The sequence below is a fragment of the Phyllopteryx taeniolatus genome, chromosome 3 (genome assembly GCF_024500385.1).
Source record: "Phyllopteryx taeniolatus isolate TA_2022b chromosome 3, UOR_Ptae_1.2, whole genome shotgun sequence".
NCBI lineage: Eukaryota > Metazoa > Chordata > Actinopteri > Syngnathiformes > Syngnathidae > Phyllopteryx > Phyllopteryx taeniolatus.
Window position 1 is genome coordinate 12,865,936 of NC_084504.1, and position 21,267 is coordinate 12,887,202.

The 21,267-nt window shown below is 40.8% G+C and overlaps 1 protein-coding gene across 1 annotated transcript in view; it reads left to right on the forward strand.

Annotated features, from left to right (window-relative positions):
* hip1rb (huntingtin interacting protein 1 related b) overlaps positions 1-20,536 on the forward strand; it is a 43,493-nt gene extending 22,957 nt beyond the window's left edge. The window contains exons 12-31 of the mRNA XM_061766970.1: positions 1,240-1,312; positions 1,635-1,818; positions 2,239-2,327; positions 4,332-4,448; positions 4,532-4,633; positions 7,326-7,520; positions 9,624-9,771; positions 13,541-13,627; positions 13,705-13,812; positions 14,558-14,694; positions 14,760-14,870; positions 15,516-15,574; positions 16,665-16,695; positions 16,778-16,840; positions 16,917-17,017; positions 17,098-17,203; positions 17,313-17,436; positions 17,522-17,583; positions 18,886-19,107; positions 19,751-20,536. Of these exons, the coding sequence (XP_061622954.1) occupies positions 1,240-1,312; positions 1,635-1,818; positions 2,239-2,327; positions 4,332-4,448; positions 4,532-4,633; positions 7,326-7,520; positions 9,624-9,771; positions 13,541-13,627; positions 13,705-13,812; positions 14,558-14,694; positions 14,760-14,870; positions 15,516-15,574; positions 16,665-16,695; positions 16,778-16,840; positions 16,917-17,017; positions 17,098-17,203; positions 17,313-17,436; positions 17,522-17,583; positions 18,886-19,107; positions 19,751-19,759 (2,128 nt within the window). The 3' untranslated portion in view covers positions 19,760-20,536. The remainder of the gene's footprint in view (positions 1-1,239; positions 1,313-1,634; positions 1,819-2,238; positions 2,328-4,331; positions 4,449-4,531; positions 4,634-7,325; positions 7,521-9,623; positions 9,772-13,540; positions 13,628-13,704; positions 13,813-14,557; positions 14,695-14,759; positions 14,871-15,515; positions 15,575-16,664; positions 16,696-16,777; positions 16,841-16,916; positions 17,018-17,097; positions 17,204-17,312; positions 17,437-17,521; positions 17,584-18,885; positions 19,108-19,750) is intronic.
* Positions 20,537-21,267: the final 731 nt, after the last annotated feature.

Below are 21,267 nucleotides of genomic sequence, written 5' to 3' on the forward strand. Positions count from 1 at the left end.
CTCAATTTCAAATTTCAGCCTCATCACTCGATCTGATACTCTTTTCACCTCCAAGACATTCTTAGCCAACTCTTCTTTTAAAATAACCCCGACTCCATTTCTCTTCCCATCTACACCATGGTAAAATAATTTAAACCCTCCCCCTAAACTTCTAGCCTTACTGCCTTTCCACCTGGTCTCCTGGACACACAATATATCAACCTTTCTCCTAATCATCATGTCAACCAACTCCCGAGATTTTCCTGTCATAGTCCCAACATTCAAAGTCCCCACATTCAGTTCTAGGCTCTGTGTTTTCCTCTTCTCTTTCTGCCGAAGAACCCGCTTTCCACCTCTTCTTCTTCTTCTTCTTCTTCTTTGACTTCGACCCACAGTAGCTGAATTTCCAACAGCGCCCTGCAGGTTGACGGCGCCGGTGGCGGACGTTGTTAACCCGGGCCACGACCGATCCGGTATGGAATTCTTTGGATGAACGCTCATATTTGTTTGGCAAGGTTTTAAGCCGGATGCCCTTCCTGACGCAACCCTCTGCATTTATCCGGGCTTGGGACCGGCCTACAGTTTGCACTGACTTGTGCCCCCCATAGGGCTGCATAGATAGATGAACAGACATATTTTATTTGTAGTAAATAAATAATTTTCAGACAAATTAAGTGAAATTAAAGAATTTCCCACTGCACCATTGGTTGGGAAGCACTGCCACAAAGCGAGTCGAAACTTAGAGAGCATTTTTGGCCCATGTCTGATCTGATGTTGTAAAAAAAAAGAGGAAAATCAAATACATAATTTAATAAAACTGACAATAAAACTAAACTAATTTAATAAAACTGAAAAACATTTGAATACACTGCAGCCTCATTGGCTACAATGATTAAAATGAAAATATAAAATTGAGTATACTAGGTGAGAAACTACAAAGGACAAAATATTCTTGTAAAAGAAAGTTGATTTATAAAAAGTTGTAATTAGAATACATTTCTAAGGAAAATGGTAAAATATTGAGATGGAATGTGTTATATTTGGCAGAAATGTCATTTTTAATGTGAAAATCCTATTTAGATTATATTGCTTACACTACCTGTTGAATCTAATCAGAGCTCTTTGGAAGTTGGTGTACTTGTCTACTATTTATTGTGTTATATTTAGTTTGATTGACTCCATAAGAAACTCCATTCATGGTTATGGTTATCCACTTGTAGAGTTCACATGACAAATGTTTGTGTGGTTGTCATGCAACAGGGATGTCCAGATTGAGAGCCTCAAGCGGGACCTGGAGATGTTGCGAGCTGAGCTGGAGAAGGTGAAAGCTGAGGTGAGGAGCGCCGTAGTGACTGATACCACTGTTTCATTTGTTTGGACACCTGTTGGGCGGATGCAAAATATCTCTACCCCATATGTAGAATGTGGCGAGCTTGTGTGTCATGCTCCCTCTTCCTCGTTGTTTAAACCAGCAGTCCCCATGTCAAGCAATATAAATAACAACAAATCAAAAATAAATGAGTAAAAATAGAACTCACCATTATGCTGACACCTGGTTTTCAAACTAGAACTCTGTGTAGCCTAGTGCCAAATGCTGCACGGAATGCCGGTGTTAATGTGAGAAAAGTGATATGTATTTGTCTGCCCTCCTCAAGGCCCAGCGCTACATCACCCAGCTCAAGTCGCAGATCAACAGCCTGGAGGCGGAATTGGAGGAGCAGCGGGTCCAGAAGCAACGTGCGCTGGTGGAAAACGAGCAGCTCCGTATGGCGCTGGAGGTTGCGCGCCGTCGCAACACAGAGCACGAAAGCCTACAGAGCACCTTCATTGAGGCGGAACGTAAGACCTCCAGCACTGTGGACAAATTACACTTCTCCCAAAAATTATTATATCTGGCTTCCAGGTGAAATTTAACGTTTACAGGTGGACTTGATTTGAAATTTCACCCAAAAGCTGAATATGCCAAATGACCTTTCACTTGTGTAGCTCTTTTCTACCAAAGATACTCGAAGCGCTTTAACACTGTCTCATCATTCACCTACTGATAACCCAGCATCAGGAGTAGCTGGGGGTTCAGTATCTTACTCAAGGATACTTGGACATGGTCAGAGGGGCTGAGAATCGAACCCACAACCTTTGGGTTGAGTGACAACCATTCTACAACCTGTCCCATGCTACCCCCATATCCCAATTTTTTTGTGGGTATGTATTAAGGGAGGACTTTTTATTTTTACTCCATCTTTTGTGTTTTTTGTGCAGAAAGAGCCCAGGCCACAGAGCAGCGCTACAATAAACTTAAAGAGAAGCACACAGAGCTTGTGGCCAGTCATGCTGAGCTACTTCGCAAGGTAGACACACTACAGAAAAAGTCTACATACAGTAAACCCCTGTTATTTGTGGGGACCGAGCTGACGTAAGGCGGTGTACTCCCTTAAATCTTAAATTAAATTTTTCCAAAATGAAGGCCTAAATTACCTCTAAAAACAATACCTAATCATTTAATCTGACATTCGAAGATCTGTGTTTTACAGAGATTAACAATTTTCTATCTGGTCTTTTTTTTTAAATTTTTTTTTTTTTTTAATTTTTAAAAAGAAATTCATTCTACAATAACTAACAACCGGCACCACTAACAATTATTTGATTGTTAAGGGAAGTAGATGATAAACTGTTCAAAAAAAATAATCCGTCCTTTTTCCTATACCACTTGTCTGTCTCATTCGGGTCACTGGTAGGGTTGGGAATCGAGAACTGATTGGAACTTTAGTTCCGGTTCTCCCGGGTCATTCAAATTTAAAATATTTCTGTTCCCAGTTTCGATGCCTAGTCCGCCGACCCCGAATAAGTGGCGAAAACCAATGAAGAACGCGCACGAAGGCGTGCTTGTTACCAACGGCGGCGGCGAACAAATGTTTGTCTCTACTTTGTTAAAATTAATGATCACTTGCCTCAGTGCAACACTTGGCATAAGATTAGATTGTGTAAAGGAGGCTTTCACGAGGTGTAGCGTCTGACACGCTCCGAGCCGCAGCCTCCACCGGGCGTAGCTTCAGTGAAGTCAACGCTGTCAATTGGGTGAGTGAAACAATAAAATACGTCTATGCCAACATTGAGACAGCTAACAAGGTAAACAGTTGGTTGCACTTTTGCACTGATGGCTTTTAGCATTTATTTTAGTCTTCAAAACAACGTAAGAGCCGATGACAGGAAAAAAAAAAAAGCTTAACATTGAGCTAAAACTTCACCGTAGCAACTTTACATCACAATAAATTGGGACAAAATCCACATAAACATTGTTTCACAGTATCACAAACACTAACCTTGTACCTCATCGTTGGGTAAGGAAAAGAACGTTTTATAGCATTTGGTTCCATGCAATAAATTATTTTTTTTTTTAAATCACCGGTGCCGTGTGAAGTTACTTTACATGCAAAATGCTGTGTTCCGGTGCGTACCCTTCAAAATAAAAGGCTACAAGCTTAAAACAGGAAGTCAAATTAAAACTTGCATATGCAAACCATTTGACGTGATAAAACTGTCCCAAATACCGATTTTAACAATGCTATGTTTAACTTTTAGCTGAAACATTAATGGATATTACGTCAATTGGGTTAGTCGCACACACATTGCCTTTTAGTTCATAGGTTTGATAGTGATACTGGTTTTAAAGAACCGAAAGTCAAATGTTAATTTTAGTCTATGCTGCGGGCTGCTAAGAAAATGGATGTACAGAATTTGGACTCCTTTTATTTAAACCATGCAAACTTTTTTGACCCAGCCCTCTTAAAGAATCGTTTGGAACCGGAATCGCTCAAATTCAAACAATGGCCAACCCTAGTCATGGAATATCAAAAATGTGATTTCAAAATTTCTTAAAAAAGCAAAAAAAAATTATATTGAGGCCATGTATTTCCTCATTATCTTAAATTAGAACAAAATGGTCATAAAAAGTCTTACGTTTTGCTACCAAAACCAGACTGTAGGGTGCAGAACTCTGCCAAGGCCAATCAGTGTCAAAAATTGTGAGCAAAAAAGTATATGGATCTATGTAGCTATTATATATTCGTCAATTTAAAAAATGGAAATACAAGTTTTGCTTGTCTGAATGGTGGGAGCTGTAGTCTAATGCCAAAATATGTTTTGAATGACTGATGTTAGAGTGAATGGAGAGGCTCATTATTCCGTGACATTACAAAATTATTTAATTGGTTGTTTGGCTTCACACATTTACAGGACATATAACCCACAAAATGTTAATCCTAAATTCTAAATTATCATGAAGTGGAGATGCAGGATTTTCATTGGGCAGCGACCATGTGTGACAAACTGTAAGCATGCACCTTTTCTGACAGAGCGCAGACACTGTGAAGATGCTGTCTGCCACCCAGCAGACTCAGGAGGAGGTGGAGAGGACCAAACAGCAGCTTTCGTTTGAGGTGGATCGGATAAGGCAAGAAGCTGACATGAAGGTCTGTGTTTTGTCATCGTGGCAGCTTTTTGTAGTCAGTTTTTTTTTTTTTTTTTTACTTTTAAACTGAGTGTTTTGTTGAAGATGGAGGAGCAGAAGTTTGAGATGGAGAAACTCAGGAGAGAGCTGTCAGAGAAGATGGCAGAAATAACACACATTAAGGCCAACCTGCAGAGCAGCGAGCTGGTGAGTTTCCACCGCAATGTCCTTTCGCTCATTCCACCTGAAGATCTCACCCACTCTTTTTCTGAGTGGGGGGGGAGTAACCAAGTACAAGTTGGTTACTGTACTCAAGTAGATTTTTTTAGGTATCTGTACTTGAGTATATTTCAATGACTCTTGCTATCGTCATTTAAAAACAGATATGTTCTGTATGTTTTACTCCTAACTCCAATAAACCATCACCAGTTATCAGTTTGTGCAAGTGTATTATATAGCCTAGCATGCTAGCTAGTACCATTGATGAGCCTCATGTGAAGGTTGTTTGTGTTTAAATTTTTAAAGGTCCCATGCCATCAGATTTTTAAAAATTTTTATCGTTCATGTCATGGAGAGAAGGAGACTTGGTGGTGGAACCTCACAGTACAGGAAATCATACAAGGAAAAAGGTTAGCTAAGAAGAAGTGGGACACTGAGACGACAAAGGAGAGGCGAACGGAATACATTGAGATGCGACACAGGGCAAAGGTAGTGGTGGCAAAGGCCAAACAGGCATATGATGACATGTATGGCATGTTGAACACTAAAGAAGGAGAAAAGGATCTATACAGGCTGGCCAGACAGGGGGATAGAGATGGGAAGGATGTGGAGCAGGTTAGGGTGATTAAGGATAGAGATGGAAATATGTTGACTGGTGCCAGCAGTGTGCTAGCTAGATGGAAAGAATACTTCGAGGAGTTGATGATTGAGGAAAATGAGAGCGAAGGGAGAGTAGAAGAGGCAATTGTGGTGGACCAGGAAGTGGCAATGATTAGTAAGGGGGAAGTTAGAAAGGCATTAAAGAGGATAAAAAATGGAAAGGCAGTTGGTCCTGATGACATTCCTGTGGAGGTATGGAAGCATCTATAGAGGTGGCTGTGGAGTTTTTGACCAGCTTGTTCAATAGAATTCTAGCGGGTGAGAAGATCCCTGAGGAATGGAGGAAAAGTGTGCTGGTGCCCATTTTTAAGAACAAGGGTTATGTGCAGAGCTATGGCAACTATAGAGGAATAAAGTTGATGAGCCACACAATGAAGTTATGGGAAAGAGTAGTGGAGGCTAGACTCAGGACAGAAGTGAGTATTTGCGAGCAACAGTATGGTTTCATGCCTAGAAAGAGTACCACAGATGCATTTGCCTTGAGGATGTTGATGGAAAAGTACAGAGAAGGTCAGAAGGAGCTACATTGTGTCTTTGTAGATCTAGAGAAAGCCTATGACAGAGTACCCAGAGAGGAACTGTGGTACTGCATGCGGAAGTCTGGAGTGGCAAAGAAGTATGTTAGAATAATACAGGACATGTACGAGGGCAGCAGAACAACGGTGAGGTGTGCTGTAGGTGTGACAGATGTGGAGGTGGAGGTGGGACTGCATCAGGGATCAGCCCTGAGCCCCTTCCTGTTTGCAGATGACATTGTGATCTTGTGAAGAGATAGCAAGGGTGGAGGACTTTAGATACTTGGGGTCAACCGTCCAGAGCAATGGTGAGTGTGGTGAGGAAGTGAAGAAATGTGTCCAAGCAGGTTGGAACGGGTGGAGGAAGGTGTCAGGTGTGTTATGTGGCAGAAGAGTCTCTGCAAGGATGAAGGGAAAGGTTTAAAAAACAGTGGTAAGGCCAGCCATGATGTACGGATTAGAGACAGTGGCACTGAAGAGACAACAGGAAGCAGAGCTGGAGGTGGCGGAAATGAAGATGTTGAGGTTCGCTCTCGGAGTGACCAGGTTGGATAAAATTAGAAATGAGCTCATCAGAGGGCCAGCCAAGGTTTGATGTTTTGGAGACAAAGTTAGAGAGCGCAGACTTCGATGGTTTGGACACATCCAGAGAAGAAATAGTGAGTATATTGGTAGAAGGATGATGAGGATGGAGTTGCATTCGACATTATAAATATAGTTATTTAGCATTAAAAAAGACAACACACGTATGCTTTTATATACTGTATTTGCATGGCTTGTGACGACTGCACAGCTACCTTGCTCCAAACCCGGAAAAGCTGGTTTTATGAAGTCACCCTCCACGAAATGGGCCTGAACACAGCATAATTCTGGTTCTGAAATGCGTAGGAATTTTGGGCAAAATAAATTGAAGCCATTTATTTCTCAGCTCCTCTGAATTTGGCAGGTGATGCAAAGTTTAAGCTTTGCACAACCCAGGTTGTCACTCAGCATGTAGCAACCACGAAGTGGGCAGGTACTTGAATATTAATTGCGTAACTACATTACATTGTCGGTGATTTAAAATCCTGTCATTTTGGTGTTCAAAGGCAATTGCATTCAGTCGACAAACCACAGATGTCATACTTAAACCAGGTCACGAGTCATTTTGACTTCTGCATAAAATAGTAGAAACATTTTCATTCTGATGGCATGGAACCTTTAACTTCTGAATACCGTTGTTTATGTAACATTGGTTCATAATTGTTTATATGCTAGATGCATGGTGTTGATACTTTATGATCCATTTTTACGCAATTACAAACCCCTTTTGTTGCCGTCAATTATTCGTAGAGTTTCGCTCATATAATTGACAGTAAAAAAGATTTTACTTTTGTAATTGTTTACAGTCTGTTGAATCAGTACTTTTACTTATACCACTTTTTTTTTTTTTTTTTTTTTAACGCAAATACATGTGCTTCATAATAGTCTACTTTTGCCACCTCTGCTTTTTCTCTCTCTTGGAGACTTCTGCTCAAGTCAACAGCACCATGGCCGCTCTGCAGGCGGAGAAGGAGCGGTTGATGCGCTCAGTTAGCGAGAAGGATTCCGAGCTTTCGTCCGTCCGCCAGAGTGCGCAACTGCAACAGTCTACGGTCCAACAGGAGAAAGACAAGAACAACAAGGAGCTCAGCGAGCTGCAGGCCAGACTGCAGGAGAAGGTGGGTCAGGATGATTCATGACTTCCGTGCACTTCACTGCAAGGGTGAGTGAGCTTCTGTTTAGGATTTCAAAGAAGTAATGGTTGCAGAATCAATGCGTTCCATTTTAGCCTTCATTGACTTTTTAAATACTGCACAGCTAATGTTTTAACTAACATTTTATTCATTGTAATGCAAGTGCAGCGTTCCTCTGGTATATCCTGGTGCGTTGTTTTTGCCCTACAATTTTTTTTAAAAGCGATATTGTCAAGGGTTTATATAGTATACTTACTGTAATGCCCTAACACGTGGGAAAGGATAGCCACAGTCGGTGATGCACTTTTCAGCTGTTTATTAAACACCAGGGGCCAAAAGGTGCGTACGCACAAAAACGTGGCGTCCCTTCTTTTTCACGGGAATGGTCAGATGTATCAAGAGTGACATGACTGTGGAAATGTGCGGTACCTCACGCCAACTGCATTGCTGGCGTACGCACGTTTCTGCAGCTTTTGGTGCTTTGGCGACACTTAGAGGTGATGCTGGGAAACCGTTCTCAGAAATCTGCACCCAGAGACACATGAATAATTAGCATGAACAATTCATGCCCGGCAACATTTGATTTTAACAATGCAATTGAGGCAAGGACTGAGAATTCATTTGTTAACCAGTGTATTTAATGAACCACTGATATTTGCGAGGACACCTATTAATTGATCGAGGCGATCATTTATGCCGCCTATTGCCCTCACAATCGCTTTGTGACTCCAGCACATGCACTGAAAAAGAGTCCTTTGAATTTACTTAATTTGAACATGTACATCGGTTGCACATGATTAAAATGTGTTTAAATTGACATAATTTACCCCTCTTCTCCTAAGAACAAACATGATTTTTTTTGTCACTGTGCGTGTCCTCTCCTGTGTATTAAAATAATAAATTGAGTCATCAAAAAAGAGTCAAAGTTTTTGATATCCTCTTTGATATGCTGATGTGCTTCTATTTGAATTCAAAAGATTTGTTACAAATACCACACATACAACATTTACGCATGAACCTTTATCTCACAGGGCTGAGTGTAGATTACTGTATGAGCATACATCGTATTAACCTTGTGGGGTGATCAGAGTCAGCCACATGTGAGAGCAGTGTCACCCATGATCGCAGCGATTCTCTCCTCGAACGGGGTGAGGCCCGCCGTGCCGGTTCTGCCGCCTGTTTTGGGCACACTTTGGCGCAGGGCAGCTGTCCTCTGCTTCACATCCCCCTGAATGTCTAACCACTTCTTTTTTAGTTCAGCGTGTGCGCGCTATTCTGTCTCCACAGCATCGACAGCCGTACACGCCACCAGTCACTCTTTCGCGTGTTTTTAACGCCGTAGGACAGCGTGCCTCCACTTCATTGAGCAACTTCACATTCATAAAAATTATTTTTCTTCATTACCTTACTCATTTGCCTTTTTTTCAGATCATGCAGAGATCGGCATCTCGGGTGGAGGGTTAATTTAAATGTGATTTGCATATTCATATGTGGGCGTGGACAGGGAGGAGTCAGCTACTCCAACGTGCGCTCACTTCCATGTTGATTGGAATGTACGAAGGAAATGTGCTTGGATTCATGAGTACGCAGAGTTTCATACATCTGAATATTTTTTTGCGTACGACGTTTTCTGGATTTGAGTGTACGGCATGTTTTAAGAGGAAATCCACGCAAGTTTTTGTACATGAGGCCCCAGGAGAACAAAAAACACATTCATGCAAGAACTGCTGTCGGCCACAGCTAACACGCAGACTTGCCGACATCACACGCTACCCTACCAGGCCCCGCCTCTTAAAGGCACACGTATGTACGCAGACAATGCAACATGTTCAGGGTTTTATCTACAGTTAATGGTTGCATATTTCTTTATCAAATATATTTCCGTTTTTAATAAGTGTTTTATTAAGTTAAACTTTGTATAAAGTGTGGGTAAAAGTACTTTTTTTAAATGTATTTATTTTTTAATATGTAAGGTCTCTCTGTATTGTGGTTGCCGCATTCTACGGGGAGCCATTTCAAATGTGTAAACTTAAATGAATGGGCGCAGCTAATAATCCAATGTTTTTGTTCTGTTTGTATTGCATGCAGGGCAGACAGGAGGAGCTGCTGAAGCAGAGGCTCCTTGACGAGCAGTTTGCGCTGCTGCAGGGCACCGTCACAGAAGCAGAGAACATCATCCAAGATGCCGTGGCCAAACTGGATGATCCTCTCCATATCCGATGCACCAGCTCCCCAGGTCATGCCTCTACCCTCACATCAACTGCAGTCAACCTCCGCGTACCTGTTTTTTTCTGTCTCCAGCGAGTCGCTCAAAAACTTACCTATTTGGAGATTTCTTTTTTTGCATTTTTTATGACACTCCAACATGACAAAAATGTCCCAAAAGCCCTGGTGAAGAGGAAAGTAGTAATTGGTGTCAAGGAACTAGAGTGTTACCTTGACTTACAAGTGCCCCAATTTTGTATTTATTTTTAATTTTTTTGTATGAGCCGTCACTTTTGTGTTATGAACCAACATTTAAGACGCCTCAGATACGCTAGAGTTAAGTGGGGGAAAAAAATGTGAGCAACAAAGGTACTCTAATACACTTGTACAGGCCTGGCCAACCCGCGGCTCGCGAGCCTCATGCGGCTCTTTAACTAGTTTCATGCGGCTCTTCAGGAGCTGTCACATGACATGCGTCAAAAATGCTTGGCTGGCGCTGTCATTCACTCCCCCTACAGCTAGATGGCACACTGACCATGTAAGCCTGTTTGAGTGACGTCAAACGAGCGACGAGAGAATCTTTGGTGTGACATTTGTGTTGTAAACAATTTCCGTCAAGTTACCTCTTGAAATGGCAGGGAAAAAAAGCACAGCCAAACGAAAATATGAAGAAGAACACAGGACGTTTTTGCCAGAGTGGGAGAGTTTATATGTTTTTGTTAAACGTAATGGCAAGCCGATCTGCCTTATATGTCACGCAGCATTAGCGCATTTCAAAGCTTCAAATCTTCAGCGTCACTTCAGCTCACTCCACCCTAACATCGAACAGGAATTTCCAAAAGGGACTGAACTTCGCAAGAACAAGTTGGTCGCTTTGAAAAGCAGGTGCAGTTTTTCAAAAAATTTACAAAACACTCGGAGACCGTAACGCTTGCATCATATCAGCTGGCTTGGAAGCCAGACTGTTTGAAAGCCCCGCTCGTCACAGATGAGGCTGCGGCTGAGTTGGAGATGATCGACCTTTGTGAGGAGGATCAACTGAAAGCTGTTTTAAGGGAAGGGACCGTTGAGTTGTGGAAAAGTGTGCCAATTGAAAAATACCCCAACATCAAACGAGCTGCGCTTAAGATACTGTCCATGTTTGGGTCAACGTACGTCTGCGAGTCTGTGTTTTCTACCCTGAAACGTGAAATCAAAGCATCGATCTGTTCTGACTAACACTCATTTGAAAGAATTGCTTAGAGTGGCAACAACAGAATACAAGCCAGATTTGAAGAGGATTGTTCAAGATAAGGAATGCCAGAAGTCTCACTAAGCAGCATAGTAAGAGAAAGATGTTATTGAAAATTATTCTATTATTGTTTGTGGACTTGCTTGAACTGAGAGTTTGTGTGTGTGAGACAGTGCACACAATGTTAACTGTTGAAAATTACTGATATTATCATGTTGGTGTGGTTATTTTCATTAGATCTGGCTGAGCAGAGGTCTGTGTATGCGTGCATACATGATTAAAAGATGATGTTCATGTGTACCCGTGTATGTGGCTCTTTGCAGTAACACAGAAAAAAAAGTGGCTCTTAGTCTCTGACTAGTTGGCCACCCCTGCACTTGTATGTGGGCAAGAAGAATCGGTTGGCAATGCACTTTCAGCAGTTTATTGATCGGGATTACCGTATTTTCACGACCACTTAGGCGTACTTAAGTCTTAAATTTTCTCCAAAATGGATGGGGAGCCTTATAATGTGGCGTGCCTTATGTGCACCGAGTTCCAAAATCTATAAATGTTGTGTGATGAGCGCTTCGCTTGACTGACTGGGAGTATTTCCTGCCGACACGCTGCTTATATAGAGGAAAAGCGGACGTGGCTGAGGAGAGCATGCGGCCGTTAAAGGGGGAAGGGTGCGCGTGGAGGAGGACGCTAAAGGCACGCCCCCAGTAGGTATATAGCGCCGGTATGTGCATTGTGCAAAACGACATCGGTTTGGCTAAGGACCCCCGAAAATGGCACCTACGAAGAGACACCCTTACGAAGCACAGTTTAAACTGCAAGCTATCAGTTACGCGGCGTAATATGGGAATCGAGCAGCCGCGAGAGAATTCAAGATCAACGAATCCATGGTTTGCAAGTGGAGGAAGCAGGAAAACGACCTTCGCCTAGTCAAGAAGACGAAGCTGAGTTTCCGCGGAAACAAGGCAAGGTGGCCCGACTTACTCGAGCAATGGATTAATGAGCAAAGAACAGAAGGGTCTCTACAGTCACCATTCAACTGAGGGCAATAACTCAGAGCTTGCCATCATTCGACGAAGGAACTCCAACCTCTGGACAGGGGTGTAAACAGGGCGTTCAAAGTGAAGTTGCGAGCGGCGTGGGAGCGATGGATGACAGATGGCGAACACAGCTTTACTAAGACTAGCAGGCAGCGCCAGGCGATTTATGCCACAATTTGTGAATGGATTGTGGATGCTTGGGCTAACGTGTCTGATTGCACTGTTGTTCGAGCTTTCGTAAAAGACTGCGGTCAAGCCAGCCTCCACTCGTAAAGTAGCAGTCAAGCCAGCCGCCCCTAATTTTGTTCATACTAGGCATTACGGTAATAAGTCGCCAACTCGCGGCGAAAGCCACCTTCAAAATAAAAGCACCCCAATAATACTGACATCAAATTCCTTGTGTTTTTGGACATACTTGGCAAATAAAGATGATTCTGATGCTCTTCGGTTAAGGAAAGCAACCAGCAAGGTTAATATTTCGTAAAAGCCGGCATCATTTCTGAGGAGCCGCACAGCAACGAGACTGACTCTGACAATGATGAGAGGGAACCTGCCGTGTTTGGAGAACTTGCCCAGCTGTTCATTTCGGATACAGAAGATGAGGACTTTGATGTATTTGTGGATGAGGATTGATCAAAAAATAACGCAAGTACATTGTTAAATAATTCAATAAAGTACAACCGAACTCAGTTTTGTTCCCGCTGGCTTTTTAAAAACAGTTTTAGCGTGCATGCATGCTACTGTATGTTTTACCATGCCTGCTCCCAATAATACGGTGTGCCTTATGCGTGTGTTAAATACAGAAATAGACCCCGTAACTGAGACTGCGCCTTTTAATGCGGTTCACCTTATGGTTGTGAAAATACGGTAAAAGTCAAACACAAATACAAAGTAATTACACTTTATAAAACCAGTTTCTTTTTTTGGTTTCTCTTATATTTAAATAATACAGTGCAATTTTCAATTTAATCACTCAACCTAAGGGGAAAAAAGTTTTTGGGGGGGCTGGAATGGATTCATTTCATTCATTCATTCATCTTCCGTTCGGCTTACCAATTGTGAAAATTGTTTTTGATATAAGAGTACATTGAGTTACGAGCTTGATTATGGAATGAATTAGACTCATAAGTCAAATTACCACTGTATGTTGAAGTAATATTGTTAGTTACATTTCGACTGAAAGACTAACATCTTGTCAGGAAGAAGCTAAGTTTAGCATGGGTTGTTTGTGGAACTTGTGGAAGAGTCTTCATTGCATCTCCACGTGCACTTCAAGTGCATTTTTGCAAAATGAAATCTTTAAGCTATTTATTATTAAGGGTGTTATTTTAAGATGAGTTTGAAAAGATTAAGGTGTCTTGGGAATCATAATTTGTCTTTACAGTTTGAACTATTACTGCACAATTATGCGGGTGGCACCATTGCAGTTTTTCACTATTGCCAGCCTGGTTCTTGTCCCACGCGAATAGCCGATGTTCACTGTACATGTGAATAATTAAATGTATTTAAAAAAAAATTTTACTTTCACACAGATTACCTAATAAGTCGAGCGGAGGTGGCCCTGAGCTCCATTGATAAAGTGAAAAAAGGCCAAGCGGACTATGTGAAAGACATGAAGGGTAAATGTCCCTTATATAATACTATAATATTAATACCATATATCAGATGACATATGCCTTGTGTACTTGTGTTTCAGATGCTGGAGGGCTGCTGAGGTCGCTGACTCAGTTCTCCCACTCGGCTGCGGACACCATCATCAATGGCAGTGCCACAGCGCACATGGCGCCCACTGACAACGCAGATCGTAAGTAAGAGACAAATACTGCATATAGTGGATATACTGTAAAACTCCCTAATGGACTACACTTAAGACTATTACACTGGTGTCCTTCATGGATGGTAATTAACATGAAATCATCCATTTCTACTAAATGTTATGACAAAAATACTGGAAAAAAACACGTTTGAATACAAAACACAAAATTCAATTTTCAGATTTGATGACGATACTGAAATAAATGACAATGTTTTTCAGTATTTTTATCTATGAATATGAAAAGTTTTAACAGTATTTTGGCCTATAACATGAAAAACATTTTTTCATTTGTATCCTCTATCAATATGAAAATGAAATAAAATACATGTTTTTTCAAGTATATTTTTTTCAGCAGAAATTTAATGTGAAAAAATGTTTTTAGTATGATTCTGCATTGATCAGTAATGCAAAAATTAAAATGTATTTTCTGCTATTTAACAATACCAAAATTAACAGTAAAATTGTTTTAAATGTTCTGCCATTTAACATTATTAAAATATAAAAAATAAAGCTTGTTCAGTAATACTAAGCCATTTAAGGTTTACAATTTTGGTATTGTTAGATGACAAAAATACCATGAAATATGTTTTTATCTTTAATTTGTATATTTATATCAGATGACAAAGACTGTAAAAACCATGTTTTAATAGTTAATATTAATATTCATGTTAAATGACAAAAAATACTGGAACTTTCAGGCTGAACCCATTCATGATGTGCACCTCCCCTACAGGACTGACGGAGAACTGCAGAAGCTGCGCCACTGAGTGTCTTCAGTACTTGAAGGAGCTCAAGTCCAAGGGCACCTTGCAAAAGGCCGACCCCGCCTCCATTCAAGTCATCATCCACAAGATCCTGCGCCTGGGCCAGGCAAGCAACCACGACAGGTGATGTGGTGTGACGTGACATGGTTTAAGTTGTGTTTTTGCTTGTAGGAGCTGCGACCAAAAGGCATGGACGTCCGCCAGGATGAACTGGGAGATCTGGTTGACAAGGAAATGGCCGCAACCTCTGCAGCCATCGAGGAGGCCGTTCGAAGGATTGATGTTAGTAGTACTAGTAGGAAAGTAGTAGTTGTGGTGTGTGTTAGTTTGTTGTGTGTGTGTGTGTGTGTGGGGAGAGGGGGGTTCTCAACTGGGTGGGCACAAGTATTAGTTCAGATGGGTGTTCCTTTGGTGTGTGGGGGGTTTGTGGGTGGATAAGTGCGTTTGTTCGGGGGGGCATGTTACTCGTGTGTGTCTTTCTGTGTGTGTGTTTTGTGGTGTGTGTGTGTGTGTGTGTGTGCCTGTGGGTTCTCTAGTGTATGTGTGTGTTCGTTTGGGTGTGTATAACTGCAGGTTCTTTAGTGTGTGGGTGGGTGTTCTTGTGTGTGTGTAGGGGGCTTCATGAGGGAGTGAGTGTTTGTGGCTGGGTGGGAGTTGTTTTTTGACTGGGTGGGAGGTTAATGGGGGTGTGGGAGGTTAACGGAGATGTGTGTTTGTGAGTGGGTGTGGTCGTTTGTTGGTGGATGGGTTGGTTGTGTTCGTTCGTGTGTTTGTAATTGTGGTTGTCTGCATGCCTGGATTATCTAGTGGGTGTTTGTGTTCTTTTTTGTGTTTGTAGGTGGGTGGATGTTCTTTTTCGTGTGTGGGGGTTCTTGGGTGTTGTTGTTGTTGCAAATGTGAGTAATTCACTTTTCCTTGTGGTCGCAGGAAGTCATGAATCAGGCACGAAAGGACACGTCGGGAATTAAACTGGAGGTCAATGAAAGGTTTGTTCACTGGAATTCAAAACATTGCTGCCATGTTACTCTTGCGCTGTTAAAATCAATGGGTTGTGTTCAGTACATTGATGGCCTTTAACAAGACAAAGACCTTGCCCACATTGTGTGGATGCCTTTCATTGCTTCATTACAGCAAGATGCAGTATTTACTGTAGTGCTGCTAATGCCTAATACAGTATGTACCATAATTTCTCGTGTGTAATGGGCATTTTTTACCCCAATACATTGTCAAAAGTCAATAGTGCGCATTATACATAGGTATAGGAGAAAATGAAAAAGACTTTACATTTTATAAATGTATGCCGACATCTAGAGGTTATGAAAAAGCTGTACACTTTCATTCCACTATTCCACCGCCCCTAGAGGATATGAAAAAGTTGTACACTTTCCTTCTAGTATGCCACTTGGGGTTATGAAAAAGGTGTACACTACACTTTCATTCCAATATGACGGGTACATGTGACTGCATATATGTACAATTGTGCTCATAAGTTACCATACCCAGGCAGAATTTGTGAAAGGTTTTAATTTTTTTTATTTGTTTTAAATACGACTGATGACTGAACAACCATCATTAATTTCTTTATGGTTTTGTTTAATGATAATGCTTTTCTGAAATGCTTGACAGTTTAATTTAAATCCCATTAAAATAAAATTTAATGTTTAACCTGGTCCTTCATTGTACACATCTTACAGATGCTGCCTGGGTAATCAAACATATGAGCACAACTGTGTTTTTTCTCATTCACTAAATAAAAGTAGGGCTGTGAATTTCTAAATAAGAGCAAGTAAATAAAAAGAAAGTTATGTATTCCCGCGACCCGAGTGAGGAGAAGCGGCTCAGAAAATGGATGGATGGATATTATGTATTCAAATAAAGTGCTTAACTTCAGAATAATTCTTTGAAAAAACTAACTAAAAACAGATAATACTCCATGTTTTGATCATGTGTTAGAATCAAAATCATGCATTGTAAAAATACATTATACATGGGTTGAAGGGTTTTCCAGAATTTTGAGGTCAACTTTGGGGGTGCGCATTATACACGGGAAATGACAGTACTTTTTTTTTTTTGTAGAATCCTGCACTGTTGCACAGACCTCATGAAGGTATGCGTCGCTTTTACATCAGACTCAACCTCACATTTTTTTTGTCATCCACAATGTGTGTTTTGGCTTCTGTCTCGCGTAGGCCATCCGCATGCTGGTCCTTGCCTCCACGGAACTGCAGAAAGAGATTGTCGAGGGTGGCAGGGTGAGCGCCGTCGGCCTCAAAGAGTCCTTCCATCTGCACGTCTTGCAATAATCCAATTCATTCAATATATTTTCAGGGTGCGGCCTCCATCAAGGAGTTCTATGCCAGGAACTCTCGCTGGACTGAGGGCCTCATCTCTGCGGCCAAGGCCGTGGGCTGGGGAGCAACAGAGATGGTGTAAGTTGAACTTTACAGTCTTCTCTTATTGTTTTTAAATCAGAAAACCAATTTGGTGTTTTTCACCTGGCCGCCGACAGGGAATCTGCTGACAAGGTGGTGCTGCACACTGGCAAATATGAAGAGTTGATTGTCTGCTCCCACGAGATTGCTGCCAGCACAGCGCAACTGGTCGCCGCCTCCAAGGTAACTGCAAAAAAGGCCTGCTGTGCATCAAACGTGTTGGGTCTGTGTGCATGTGTGACGTGATGTGACATAATGTGATGGTCCGATTGACTTTTCTGACTGTTTTCAGGTAAAAGCAGACCGTCACAGCAAGCGGCTGACAGTGCTCCAGCAGGCCTCTCGCCTGGTCAACGAAATGGCTGCCAAAGTGGTGGCCTCCACCAGGACAGGACAAGACGACCTGGAGGACAAGGGTACGCACGCTCACTCGTCTTTCCTTCAACAAGCAGCAGCGTGATGAGCCTCGGTCCAATTGTTTTTTTGTTCTGACTCGTGCAGATCCCATGGACTTCTCTGGTTTGTCGCTCATCAAGTTGAAAAAAGAAGAAATGGAGTCGCAGGTAATGTATGGCGAGATACAACTGATTCAATTGTGGGGTCCATTGATGTGATTCTGGGTAGCTTTGTTTTTAAAACATAATTGGTCATGTACCAACCACCAGGAAAATTGTACTTAGTGGCTGAACTTCCTTTTCTTAACTTTTTTTTTCTCTTTCAGAATCTAACACAAATACTGTAATTTCTTATAATGCGCACCCATGTATAATACGCACCCCCAAAGTTGACCAAAGTTGGACAGCCATTTTCAGGTCTCTCGAGAGATGATCAATTGTGTTTAAAGCAGGGCTCTGGCTGGGCCATTTAAGAACAGTCACGGAGTTGTTCTGAAGCCACTCCTTTGGTATTTTAGCTGTGTGCTTAGGGTCATCGTCTCTTGTTTGAAGTTGAACCTTTGGCCCAGTCTGAGGTTCTGAGCATGTTGGAGAAAGGCTTTCGTCCAGGATAGCCCTGTACTTGGCCACATTCATCTGTCCTTTGATTGCAACCAGTCGTCCTGTCCCTGCAGCTAAAAAACACCCCCACAGCATGATGCTGCCACCACCATGCTTCACTGTTGGGACTGTATTGGACAGGTGATAAGCAGTGCCTGGTTTTCTCCACACATGCCACTTAGAATTAAGGCCAACAATTTCTATCTTGGTCTCATCAGACCAGAGAATCTTATTTCTCACAATCTTGGAGTCCTTCAGGTGTTTTTTTTTAGCAGACTCCATGCGGGCTTTCATGTGTCTTAAACTGAGGAGAGGCTTCCGTCGGGCCACTCTGCCATAAAGCCCCGACTGGTGGAGGGCTGCAATGATGGTTGACTTTCTAGAACTTTCTCCCATCTCCTGACTGCATCTCTGGAGCTCAGCCACAGTGATCTTTGGGTTCTTCTTTACCTCTCTCACCTGATTGCTCAGTTTGGCCAGACAGCCAGCTCTAAGAAGGGTTGTGGTCGTCCCAAATGTCTTCCGTTTCAGGATTATGGAGGCCCGTGTGCTCTTAGGAACCTTAAATGCAGCAGAACTTTTCTTTATTTTTTTTTGTAACCTTGGCCAGATCTGTGCCTTGCCACAATTCTGTCTCTGAGCTCTTCAGGCAGTTCCTTTGACCTCATGATTCTTATTTGCTATGACATGCACTGTGAGCTGTAAGGTGTATAGACAGGTGTGTGGCTTTCCTAATCAAGCCAGTCAGTATAATCAAACACAGCTGGGGACTAGAACTTCTACCTGTTTTTTGTTTGTCTTTTGTTTTTTAAACAGAAGTATCTGTACTTAAGTACACAGTGCGAGTACTTTTGCCACATGTGCACTCAGGTGAAGGTGCTGGAGCTGGAGTCTCAGCTGCAAAACGAGCGTCTACGTCTGGGCGACCTGAGGAAGCAGCACTACTCTCTGGCCGGCGTGCCCCTGGACCAGCTCCAGCTTGATGACGGCGACCCCTCCTTGCTGGTGTCCATGTCACCCAAGTTCAACAAGCCAGTGCTCATGAAGAAGCCCATGCTGGCCCAGAAGCCGAGCGTCCTGCTCAAGTCTCCGGTAAGTCTTTGAAAACATCAACAATACTGTATTTACAAATAATGAGTGGCTTAGAAGGACAATAGCGTCTCTGTGGTAGTCATGGCAACCCCAGTATTTAGGGGAATTTGAATATTGGTGGTGGAGACGCCCCTTGTTGTTGTTTTGATATTGTTTAATATTTTATAAATTAATTAAAATAAGAGAATGCTAATTTAAAGGTGTATTATAACAGACTAGTTAGGTTACCATTTGTATAGCCTATATTGTATTTTTTTTATTTTTATGAATTGTTGTATATATTTTTTCTTTTTAACATATTAGTTTTTTCTTCATTGTTAGGAACTCTGAGTTTGAATTTTTAAATTTTGATTAATATTTTTTATTTTTTTAGTATTCATATTCTGGTTTAGAATCTTTTTATGTATGTATTTTTTTAAAGTGTTTTATTTTTGAGTTTTTTACATTTTCCATCTGAATTATACTATTTAAGTTTTTTTCATTCTTACATTTTTTGTTTTTAGATTTTTTAAATTTTATTTTTAATGTATTTCATTAGTTTCTATTTTTAATTAAGTTTTGTTTTTTATTTTGAATTTTATTTTTTTAATATTTTTGAATCATCTTTTTTTCATTCAAAATAACTTGCCTGTCTTTTTTGCAGTTCAAATGAGAGCAGATGCACAGTGACCTCATCGCCATTGGAGACTGTAAAATGCCTTAAGGGAAGATGAGGAGGAAACCCTCAAGTTGCTCGCTGACAATCCTGCTCTTCTATTCATATTTGTTTTTTTCCAAAATGGACCTGAACTGGAATTATTATTTTTTTATTATTATTATTAAAAGTTGACGCCGATACACTACAACATTCCTTCGTTCTATTTTAGCATTTAGCAACACAATCAACAAAAAGGGGAATTTTGTGTTAAGTATTTTGCAAATGCTGCTTTGAGCATAACAATAAGGCTCTGGACCGAAGTCATATCTTTTCTAACCTTTTTTTTTTTGGGGGGGGGGGGGGGGACGGGACATAACCTCCATGGTGAACACAGTTTCATCTTATTTGCAAAACGTTAACTCTGTGGCTTTGGAATGTACTGCACTGATGATTCATTTATATTTATCCTTATTGATCATAACAATAATCCCTTTACATTTAAAGCCATCTGGTTGTGCAGCATGTCCCATTTAAGTGTAACATCAAGCTCATCTGGAATGGGTTACACATGTACTGTAGTTGCTTCTACAATGAATGTGGAGGTTTATAACCTCTGGGAGTTTTTCCATACAGGGTCCTTATGATAATTATTAATTGCATCCTTTTATGCTGTTCTGTTTTCTTTGTATATGCTTTCAGATCTAGTTGAAAATATATTTTAGCAAAGGCCAGGGTGTTTCTCCTTGTACCAAGTGTTAAATGTCCAGCAAACCAAATAAATGTTTAATTTAGTGACTTTTTGTTTTCATTTTTTCAACAGTCCACATAAACGTATCATATATTTGCTTTTTCTAATTAAATATTTGAATATATTTATTTCTATTCTAAAATCTTTAACCATCCTCGCACCACAGAAACTTGTAGTTTGACTATTAAAATGTTTTTAAAATTTAAAAAATAATAAATGTGCTTAACTGGAAGTAAATCGGTGATAATTTTGTGTATTTTCATTTTTCATATGTACTGTACCACCCAAAAAAATATTCAAAAGTTTTGTTCAACTGAAAATTAGAATCTTTTTACATGTCTGTGTTGTGGGGATGGTTAGTGTTTAACAACAAATCAAAATGTTCTTACTATTTTATTTACATTAAATTAATTTTAAAAGTAAGATCAAGTAAAATTGAATCCAGTGATTGTTTTATTTACAAGTTTTTGCTAAATCCTGTGATATTTTTTACACATTGTCAATACATAATACCTATTAACGACCACCACAAATTGTGTGAAATTCAATCCAGTGATGGTTAAGTTTCTACACAATATCTTGCTACATAAAACACCCACCACATATAAAACCATGTTTGTTTGTTTGTTTTTTATAATTAAAAAATGGTTTACAAAATACTAAAGCCTCGGTGCATTTTTTAAAGTTTTTTTGCATGTTATTTGTGATTAACTGTTAAAATATTCTCAATCGCTAGACGTGAATCTTGGACTAAAATAGCGTCAATAGCGTCGTT